The sequence below is a fragment of the Haliotis cracherodii genome, unplaced genomic scaffold (assembly GCF_022045235.1).
Source record: "Haliotis cracherodii isolate W230 unplaced genomic scaffold, xgHalCrac1.p SCAF_2, whole genome shotgun sequence".
Lineage (NCBI taxonomy): Eukaryota > Metazoa > Mollusca > Gastropoda > Lepetellida > Haliotidae > Haliotis > Haliotis cracherodii.
In genome coordinates this window covers 79935452-79947569 of record NW_027266275.1, presented here as the reverse complement: position 1 = coordinate 79947569, position 12118 = coordinate 79935452, and the positions used below count along the sequence as shown (strand labels likewise).

The 12118-nt window shown below is 45.9% G+C and overlaps 1 protein-coding gene across 1 annotated transcript; it reads left to right on the top strand.

Moving 5' to 3' along the window:
- Positions 1-9216: 9216 nt before the first annotated feature.
- Positions 9217-11452, top strand: LOC139467817 (neurofilament heavy polypeptide-like). The gene is made up of 3 exons (XM_071249321.1): positions 9217-10215; positions 10668-10823; positions 11363-11452. Exons 1-3 carry the CDS (start codon positions 9217-9219, stop codon positions 11450-11452), a joined length of 1245 nt encoding a protein of 414 aa, XP_071105422.1.
- The last annotated feature ends 666 nt before the right edge of the window (positions 11453-12118 follow it).

The window sequence follows — 12118 nt, the reverse complement described above, 5'->3', positions numbered from 1 at the left end:
CGCAGTCTCTTGAATCCCAAATTTAAACCATCTGATGTCCCTTGTATATCAAATCTGAGCCATCTGATGTCCCTTGTATCCCAAATCTGAGCCATCTAATGTCCCTTGTATCCCAAATCTGAGCCATCTGATGTCCCTTGAATCCCAAATCTGAGCCATCCGCTGTCTCTTGAATCCCAAATTTAAACAATCTGATGTTCCTTGTATCTCAAATCTGAGCCATCCGCTGTCCCTTGAATCCCAAATCTGAACCATCTGACGTCCCTTGAATCCCAAATCTGAACCATCTGATGTCCCTTGAATCCCAAATCTGAACCATCTGATGTCCCTTGTATCCCAAATCTTAGCCATTTGGAAAATTGAATCAAACTCTCCTCCATTTTATGTCCACTGAATCCCACGTCTTCCGAAAAAGATCAGCAGAAGAGTTCAATCCTGCAGTCGGTGAATGCTATGTGTTGACACACGCTCAAATGGATGGTGTACGACCTCCAAAACATTTTCCAGAGGCAAGAGAGTAAACTGACTTTAAAAGTCTACCCTTGCCGAACTATGCTGGGATCCCTGGGCTCGATCGTAGCGCCACCAGTGGCTATTACGGGTTATGTCCCTTCTATGCCTCTCATATGGACCAATCAGATTCCACCTCTCGTATCACTTGCATTTGCTTCAAACAAAACGGCGGCGCCCAGTCAAGACGATCTGATCGATAATCAAGATCTATATATTGTGTTAAATCGAGTCTTACATCGCGAAGTGCATTAAATAACGTGAGCACCTGGATTAAAAACATGAAAAGATTTGGAAAATATCTGTTCACAACGAGTTAGCGGTGCACTTGTTTTGCAAATCCTGCAATCGACCGAAATCTGCATGACAGTTTACGAACCGGATTTTGATTTCGGAGTACGATTCCGATTGGACTATGTACAGACTCGTTAGTCCAGCCAAAATGTAACTCCATGATACCAGCCTAGTTCGGCAAGGATGGACTGAAACTGGACTTTTATAGTCAGTTAACTCACTTGCCTCGGAAAGATGCCTCCAAAACAAAGGGAATAAAATAAAAGAAAATATACCACGTTTTTTTTGTATGTAAGTAAGGATAAGAATTTATGGATGAACAACTTCTTTATTACAATTAAGAGCGACGTTTCGGTGTAGGTTCTAACACCGTTATCAAGCAAGTGTTTTGTATGTAATTGAAAATTGAAAGAGCTGTTGTTAACTTATGTGTATCTAACCATCACTCATTCCTTTTGTAAAAAGTAATCTGTGGCTGGATAAGTTTGTATAAAAATAAATTGGTTCAATGAAGACCGGGGTAAGAATTGAATGTGCAACCACATGAACCACCATATAGGAAATGTTGAAAATTTATGCCGAAAAAAGCAAATGTATTGATTTTCAAAGATAATGTGTCTAAAAACCCAAAAGCAATTGTGTATTATGCTGTCTAGTATGTATTTAATGTATAAAAGTTTTAAATCAAAATATAGTTTGAAAAATGAAACCATGTCAAAGTATGTTTTGATAGCTGAAAAAGCGCCAGTACAGTTCATTTTTATATATAATATTACTAACTTAAGATATATTCATTTCAAACACATGATAAAATCAACAGAAAGGTATAGTTTCTTTTGCTCCTCAGTTTATGTTACGCAGGGAGTGCCCACACATGCTGTATACAACAGTATCATACCTCCATGTCAGATGAGATCTGACTGGTCCACGTGATCTTGATAAAATACTGTGTATCCTGCCTTGGAGAGAAATACATTTCTCAGCGGGAGGACGAATCCATTATTCCCCACCACGAGCAAGACAGGCTGCACGTGGATTCTGATGGGCAGAATAAATCCCTTATACCCCACTTCGAAGAAACAATCCGCACGCTTTTTCCGTGTCAATAAAAGTCACGTGACATAGCACAAGTTAACCTATCAATTTTGAATTTGTTTTAATTCTTTTACAATGTCATATTAAAACACGTCGGTTAGATACATTCGTTGTAGCCTCCGGAAGACAAGCTGTCTGAAGGCTCGTGGTGTGAAACCTCACTCCACGTATCCCTCGTGATCCTGCTACAAAGTTATAATGCATATATCTGGGTGCACGGAGAGTATCAGTTCAACACTTAGTGCAAGCGGGTTGAGTGGACGATTCGACTGAAACAGATTTGACCTTTCTAGATACATTGCATTACCGTCATAAACAGTTAATCCGATTAAATACATCAATATGTTTAAAATTTCCATTACATATTTCAGCCCAAAAAGGAATGTAATTAAATTTCGTCACTACTGAAGCCGGGACTTAGTATCGACACACGATCCAATGAAATATTCACTGACTGCTGAACATTAACGCTGTCAGTCAGTCTGCCGGGCTGGAGGGCGTCATGGCACTCTTCTACTTGTGGTCCTGGGATAAATATTGTAGTAGGTTGATGGTTCACGCATCAGAAGGAGCCTATACTTGTTTGTTCGCCATTTAGGTCTCCATTATGACAACAATACCTTCATTATTTATGTGACTTGAGGAAACAGTCCACACGACACTGCTCCAACTTGGCTCAGCTAGCCCGTGATAAATGGACCCGGCCTATATATATTCGCACCGGTCATTATCCGACTGAATGTTGTGTCACGCCGCATCAGCACTAAAACCGTCCACACGACACTACTCCAACTTGACTCAGCTAGCCCGTGATAAATGGACCCGGGTTACATATATTCACCGGTCATTATCCGACTGAATGTTGTGTCAGGCCGCAGTCAGCACTAAAACCGTCCACACGACACTACTCCAACTTGACTCAGCTAGCCCGTGATAAATGGACCCGGGTTACATATATTCACCGGTCATGATCCGACTGAATGTTGTGTCAGGCCGCAGTCAGCACTAAAACCGTCCACACGACACTACTCCAACTTGGCTCAGCTAGCCCGTGATAAATGGACCCGGGTTACATATATTCACCGGTCATGATCCGACTGAATGTTGTGTCAGGCCGCAGTCAGCACTGAAACCGTCCACACGACACTACTCCAACTTGGCTCAGCTAGCCCGTGATAAATGGACCCGGGTTACATATATTCACCGGTCATGATCCGACTGAATGTTGTGTCAGGCCGCAGTCAGCACTAAAACCGTCCACACGACACTACTCCAACTTGGCTCAGCTAGCCCGTGATAAATGGACCCGGGTTACATATATTCACCGGTCATTATCCGACTGAATGTTGTGTCAGGCCGCAGTCAGCACTAAAACCGTCCACACGACACTACTCCAACTTGGCTCAGCTAGCCCGTGATAAATGGACCCGGGTTACATATATTCACCGGTCATTATCCGACTGAATGTTGTGTCAGGCCGCAGTCAGCACTAAAACCGTCCACACGACACTACTCCAACTTGGCTCAGCTAGCCCGTGATAAATGGACCCGGGTTACATATATTCACCGGTCATTATCCGACTGAATGTTGTGTCAGGCCGCAGTCAGCACTAAAACCGTCCACACGACACTACTCCAACTTGGCTCAGCTAGCCCGTGATATATGGACCCGGGTTACATATATTCACCGGTCATTATCCGACTGAATGTTGTGTCAGGCCGCAGTCAGCACTAAAACCGTCCACACGACACTACTCCAACTTGGCTCAGCTAGCCCGTGATAAATGGACCCGGGCTACATATATTCACCGGTCATTATCCGACTGAATGTTGTGTCAGGCCGCAGTCAGCACTAAAACCGTCCACACGACACTACTCCAACTTGGCTCAGCTAGCCCGTGATAAATGGACCCGGGTTACATATATTCACCGGTCATGATCCGACTGAATGTTGTGTCAGGCCGCAGTCAGCACTAAAACCGTCCACACGACACTACTCCAACTTGGCTCAGCTAGCCCGTGATAAATGGACCCGGGTTACATATATTCACCGGTCATTATCCGACTGAATGTTGTGTCAGGCCGCAGTCAGCACTAAAACCGTCCACACGACACTACTCCAACTTGGCTCAGCTAGCCCGTGATAAATGGACCCGGGTTACATATATTCACCGGTCATTATCCGACTGAATGTTGTGTCAGGCCGCAGTCAGCACTAAAACCGTCCACACGACACTACTCCAACTTGGCTCAGCTAGCCCGTGATAAATGGACCCGGGTTACATATATTCACCGGTCATTATCCGACTGAATGTTGTGTCAGGCCGCAGTCAGCACTAAAACCGTCCACACGACACTACTCCAACTTGGCTCAGCTAGCCCGTGATATATGGACCCGGGTTACATATATTCACCGGTCATTATCCGACTGAATGTTGTGTCAGGCCGCAGTCAGCACTAAAACCGTCCACACGACACTACTCCAACTTGGCTCAGCTAGCCCGTGATAAATGGACCCGGGTTACATATATTCACCGGTCATTATCCGACTGAATGTTGTGTCAGGCCGCAGTCAGCACTAAAACCGTCCACACGACACTACTCCAACTTGGCTCAGCTAGCCCGTGATAAATGGACCCGGGTTACATATATTCACCGGTCATGATCCGACTGAATGTTGTGTCAGGCCGCAGTCAGCACTAAAACCGTCCACACGACACTACTCCAACTTGGCTCAGCTAGCCCGTGATAAATGGACCCGGGTTACATATATTCACCGGTCATTATCCGACTGAATGTTGTGTCAGGCCGCAGTCAGCACTAAAACCGTCCACACGACACTACTCCAACTTGGCTCAGCTAGCCCGTGATAAATGGACCCGGGTTACATATATTCACCGGTCATTATCCGACTGAATGTTGTGTCAGGCCGCAGTCAGCACTTAAACCGTCCACACGACACTACTCCAACTTGGCTCAGCTAGCCCGTGATAAATGGACCCGGGTTACATATATTCACCGGTCATTATCCGACTGAATGTTGTGTCAGGCCGCAGTCAGCACTAAAACCGTCCACACGACACTACTCCAACTTGGCTCAGCTAGCCCGTGATAAATGGACCCGGGTTACATATATTCACCGGTCATTATCCGACTGAATGTTGTGTCAGGCCGCAGTCAGCACTAAAACCGTCCACACGACACTACTCCAACTTGGCTCAGCTAGCCCGTGATAAATGGACCCGGGTTACATATATACACCGGTCATGATCCGACTGAATGTTGTGTCAGGCCGCAGTCAGCACCAAAACCGTCCACACGACACTACTCCAACTTGGCTCAGCTAGCCCGTGATAAATGGACCCGGGTTACATATATTCACCGGTCATGATCCGACTGAATGTTGTGTCAGGCCGCAGTCAGCACTAAAACCGTCCACACGACACTACTCCAACTTGGCTCAGCTAGCCCGTGATAAATGGACCCGGGTTACATATATTCACCGGTCATGATCCGACTGAATGTTGTGTCAGGCCGCAGTCAGCACCAAAACCGTCCACACGACACTACTCCAACTTGGCTCAGCTAGCCCGTGATAAATGGACCCGGGTTACATATATTCACCGGTCATTATCCGACTGAATGTTGTGTCAGGCCGCAGTCAGCACTAAAACCGTCCACACGACACTACTCCAACTTGGCTCAGCTAGCCCGTGATAAATTGACCCGAGTTATATATATTCACCGGTCATGATCCGACTGAATGTTGTGTCACGCCGCAGTCAGCACTATTACGACAACATGAAGACCGCCCCGTTGGGGTAGAATAGGCACCAAACAACAGATGCTTCTTGGGAGAGGCCACTTAACTATTGGATCGGGTGGTCAGGGTGGGTTACGTTGTTGATTGGGTGTCATGGTATACACAAACGGTGTGGGGAGGTGCTCATAATATCTATCGCTAGGTTGTCTGTTCCAGGCTGTTCTTTACAGGACGCCGTCATATGTACTATTGCTGTAATAAATCAACAACAGATTACATGAAACTACGGCGATGGGCGTCTAAGGCGCCGCGGTTCGGTGTGCAGAGTCGAGCGTCTCACCACCAGGGACCCGTGAAGATCCGGGATAGAATAGATCTTCAGCAACCCATGCTTGCCGTAAAAGGTGACTAACGTAATCGGGTGGTCAGGCTCGCTGACTTGGTTGATGTATGTCATCGTATCCCGATTGACTAGATCGATGCTCACGATGTCAATGAATTGTCTGACTCGATTATATACAGACCATCGTCATAAAGCTGGAATATTGCTGACTACAGCGTTAAACAACAACCAAACAAACAAACAAACAAGAACAAAAAACAGCCAGGTTTGGATGGTGTTGAGATGAAATCCCTGATTAGGATGTTTAGCCTCCCAGCACCATGCAGTGCTTGTTTCGCCAACGTGGTAAATAGCTACGACCTCATAACTCTGGGTGTTCCTCCATCATAAAGCGGACATGTAGAGCGCGTTCTTACTTATATACTTTGAAGGCGACAATACACCCGATATCACATACACGTGTAACTACAGACATTTTATCTAGATCTGGAACCATTTGCACTAAACTAGCTTAACCCCCATATTCCAAATTTGTAAGTCACTACCAATACCTGCATATGTAACACGGGGACTCTAGCGCAGGTGACTGACTCTACACTGAAAAAGGAAGACCAGTTAATTAGTGTGAACCAATTGTCACGAAAATACTTTCTTGCGTCATTATTTACTAATTAAACATGTGCCCTTTATCAGGACAGACATGGACACTGAATACCGTCATACAATCCTATTCACACGCCTGCTCGTTTATCACATAAGTTATCATCTATATGTAAATTGTATTTGTTGCATATATGCCCTCAGGCCTTTAATACAACTGTTATTACTTTCAGTGTGTAATGAGTTAAGTCGGACAGACTCGTAAATTCTGTTGAATTACAGTTGCCATGACATCCCATATGTGGCAGATGTAAGTAAATCTCCAATATCCTGTGTGGGGCAATGTGGGCGATCTGGCTATGGAGATCTCAGCTGGCAAGAAGCCGCTCTCTTCACCCTCACCCTCCATTGTAAACATTCCCCTGGTTTTATGGTACATCGCTCACCCACCTCACCAAATTACACCACACCAAACCACATAACACAACCCCACATCACCCAGTACCACACCACACCACGCAACGCCACGCCACGCCACGCCACGCCACGCAACGCCACGCCACACCACACCACACCACATAACACTATACAGCACACACCACACCAAACCACATAACACAACCCCACATCACCCAGTACCACACCACACCACACCACACCACACCACACCACACCACACCACACCACGCCACGCCACGCCACGCCACGCCACGCCACACCACACCACATAACACTATACAGCACACACCGCACCATAACACATAATACAACCCCATATCACCCAGTACCACACCACACCACACCACACCACACCACACCACACCACATCACCCAGTACCACACCACGCCACGCCACGCCACGCCACGCCACGCCACGCAACGCCACGCCACGCCACGCAACGCCACGCCACACAAAACAAAACCACACCACATAACACCATACAGCACACACCGCACCGCACCACACCACATAATACAACCCCACATCACCCAGTACCACACCACACCACACCACACCACACCACACCACACCACATAACACCATACAGCACACACCACACAAAACCATAAAACATCACACCACACCACACCACACCACACCACACCTCATAAAACCGTACACCACACCACATAATACCATACAGCACACACCACACAAAACAACATCACGTCACACCACACCACACCACACCACACCACCAATCACCACCCATCACCACACAACACCACTCCACACCACACCACACCACACCACCCATCACCACCCATCACCACACAACACCACTCAACCACACCACACGGCTCAACTCTACACTACCTGGTAGCACAACCCAACACCACACCGCCCTGACCCTACACATCACAATTTTCCTCCACCACGAGACTTAACACTCCTTGGCTTTCAAGTTTATTCCTTTTCAGTTGAATCACTTCTAACTTCTAATTTTCATCTGATTAAAATGTAGATTGATAGTAAACAGACTCTCAATGGAATGGCATGTGTCAGATATACACTTGACATAAAGGGCCTTTTGAATTAAGAAATCACGATACGTCCCTTGAAAAAGGTTACATCCTTAGCCAACACAGATCAAGACGAAGACACCGATCAAGACGAAGACACAGATCAAGACGAGGACACAGATCAAGACGAAGACACAGATCAAGACGAAGACACACACACAGATCAAGACGAAGACACAGATCAAGACGAAGATACACACAGATCAAGACGAAGACACACACACAGATCAAGACGAAGACACACACACAGATCAAGACGAAGACACAGATCAAGACGAAGAAACACACAGATCAAGACGAAGGCACAGATCAAGACGAAGACACACACAGATCAAGACGAAGACACACACACAGATCAAGACGAAGACACAGATCAAGACGAAGACACACACACAGATCAAAACGAAGACACAGATCAAGACGAAGAAACACACAGATCAAGACGAAGGCACAGATCAAGACGAAGACACACACAGATCAAGACGAAGACACACACACAGATCAAGACGAAGACACAGATCAAGACGAAGACACACACACAGATCAAGACGAAGACACAGATCAAGACGAAGACACAGATCAAGACGAAGACACACACACAGATCAAGACGAAGGCACAGATCAAGACGAAGACACACACACAGATCAAGACGAAGACACAGATCAAGACGAAGACACACACACAGATCAAGACGAAGACACAGATCAAGACGAAGACACAGATCAAGACGAAGGCACAGATCAAGACGAAGACACACACACAGATCAAGACGAAGACACAGATCAAGACGAAGACTCTGATCAAGACGAAGACACAGCTCAAGACGAAGACACAGATCAAGACGAAGACTCTGATCAAGACGAAGACACAGCTCAAGACGAAGACACAGATCAAGACGAAGACACACACACGGATCAAGACGAAGACACAGATCAAGACGAAGACACTGATCAAGACGAAGACACAGATCAAGACCAAGACACAGATGCAGATCAAGACACAAACACACACACACACACACACACACATACACAGATCAAGACGAAGACACACACACAGATCAAGACACACACACGGATCAAGACCATGACTAAGACACACATACAGATCAAGACGAAGACACAGATCAAGACGAAGACACAGATCAAGACCAAGACACAGATGCAGATCAAGACACAAACACACACACACACACACACACACACACATACACAGATCAAGACGAAGACACACACACAGATCAAGACGAAGACACAGATCAAGACGAAGACACACACACAGATCAAGACGAAGACACAGATCAAGACGAAGACACAGATCAAAACGAAGACACACACACAGATCAAGACACACACACGGATCAAGACCATGACTAAGACACACATACAGATCAAGACGAAGACACAGATCAAGACGAAGACACAGATCAAGACGAAGACTCTGATCAAGACGAAGACACAGCTCAAGACGAAGACACAGATCAAGACGAAGACTCTGATCAAGACGAAGACACAGCTCAAGACGAAGACACAGATCAAGACGAAGACACACACACGGATCAAGACGAAGACACAGATCAAGACGAAGACACAGATCAAGACCAAGACACTGATCAAGACGAAGACACAGTTCAAGACGAAGACACACACACGGATCAAGACGAAGACACAGATCAAGACCAAGACACAGATCAAGACGAAGACACTGATCAAGACGAAGACACAGATCAAGACGAAGACACACACACAGATCAAGACGAAGACACAGATCAAGACGAAGACACACACACAGATCAAGACGAAGACACAGATCAAGACGAAGACACACACACAGATCAAGACGAAGACACAGATCAAGACGAAGACTCTGATCAAGACGAAGACACAGCTCAAGACGAAGACACAGATCAAGACGAAGACACACACACGGATCAAGACGAAGACACAGATCAAGACGAAGACACTGATCAAGACGAAGACACACACACAGATCAAGACGAAGACACAGATCAAAACGAAGACACACACACAGATCAAGACGAAGACACAGATCAAGACGAAGACACATACACAGATCAAGACGAAGGCACAGATCAAGACGAAGACACACACAGATCAAGACGAAGACACAGATCAAGACGAAGACACAGATCAAGACCAAGACACAGATGCAGATCAAGACACAAACACACACACACACACACACACACACACACACATACACACACACACACACACACACGGATCAAGACCATGACTAAGACACAGACGCAGATCAAGACGAAGACTCACACACACAGGTCAAGACCAAAACACAGGTCAAAACCAAGACACAGGTCAAGACGAAGACACAGATCAAGACGAAGACACACACACAGATCAAGACGAAGGCACAGATCAAGACGAAGACACAGATCAAGACGAAGATACAGATCAAAACGAAGACACACACACACAGATCAAGACACACACACAGATCAAGACGAAGACACAGATCAAGACGAAGACACTGATCAAGACGAAGACACACACACACAGATCAAGACGAAAACACACACACAGATCAAGACGAAGACACAGATCAAGACGAAGACACAGATCAAGACGAAGACTCAAACACAGATTAAGACGAAGACAAAGATCAAGACGAAGACACAGATCAAGTCGAGGACACAGGTGCAGTTCAAGACACATGTACACACACACACAGATCAAGACACACGTACACACACAGATCAAGACGCACACACAAATCAAGACCAAGAAAAACAACCAGCTCGGAACCAAAACACACACTCGTATCAAGACAAAGACACAGATCCAGCTTTAAGACCAAGACACAGATCCCTCATTTCAGATCCTATCCACCTGGAGATTCACGCCAAGTTTCAGACACAGCCACCGGGCAGTCTGAGACCCAATCACAGACACAGACACAGACACAGACGCACTCTTGACAAGCTCCTTAGCCCCCTCTCCCAGCCTCATCTATAACGCCTCTGTTAGCGTTCGCTGAGTTTCATCCCCTCAAGTAGTCTTGTTGGAATTCCTCCTTGCACCCCATCTCCCCCTCTCTCGTCCACTATCAGGTCCTCTCTGATGATCGCTGACCCCCTTTGCTTCTTGCCCGAGGATATGATGAGGTTTCAACAAGAGCCTCTGACCTTTTCGTGTAGAGATGAAGTATATGTTTTGATTGAGGCCTGACATTAGTGTGATGGCCCCGGACCCAGGTGGCAGGAATCAACGGACACATGGCTCGCACCGCGGCGAGGGAGCAGAACAAACGCTGGGGAATATCTAGTAATGACGTCAAACGCTAAATGTGCTGTCACCCCGAACTGGGATATGGTTTATGATTAATAACTTCATACAGGAGTTTTGAAGTTTTCGGATATTCTGATTGCTTGTAATTTACATGTGGTGTGTTTCCTCAACGCTTACACCCCGCAATAGTTTTATTCAGTAGCTACAAAAAGGCCAACCCGTGAAGATCCGGGTTAGAATAGGTCTACAGCAACCCTTGCTTGCCATGAAAGGCGACTATGCTAGTCGTAAGAGGCGACTAACGGGATGGGGTGGTCAGGCTCGCTGACTTATTTGATGGATGTTATCGATGCTTATGATATCAATATTACTGGATTGTTGATATTTTATAGACCGCCGTCATATAGCTGGCATATTGCTGAGAGCGGTTAAACAACAAACAAACAAAACAAGCAAAAGTCAGTTCCGCAAAGCATTACGGAAATTGTTTCATTATTGATGGAATTTGACATTTTGGTCGAAATTGTATTTCACTTATCAAGGAAAGTTAATACTTGTAATCGAAAAAACGGTAAATTCGAGATAGCAAAATATGACCTGGAAAATTGAATCTTCAGCGGAGACAAGAAATCCCTTCGAAACAGTTCGACATAAATGTACTGTTTAAGTGAGTGGGTTTAAGGTTAAATGTCAGGGCTGTATAGTCAGTCATAGACTGAGAG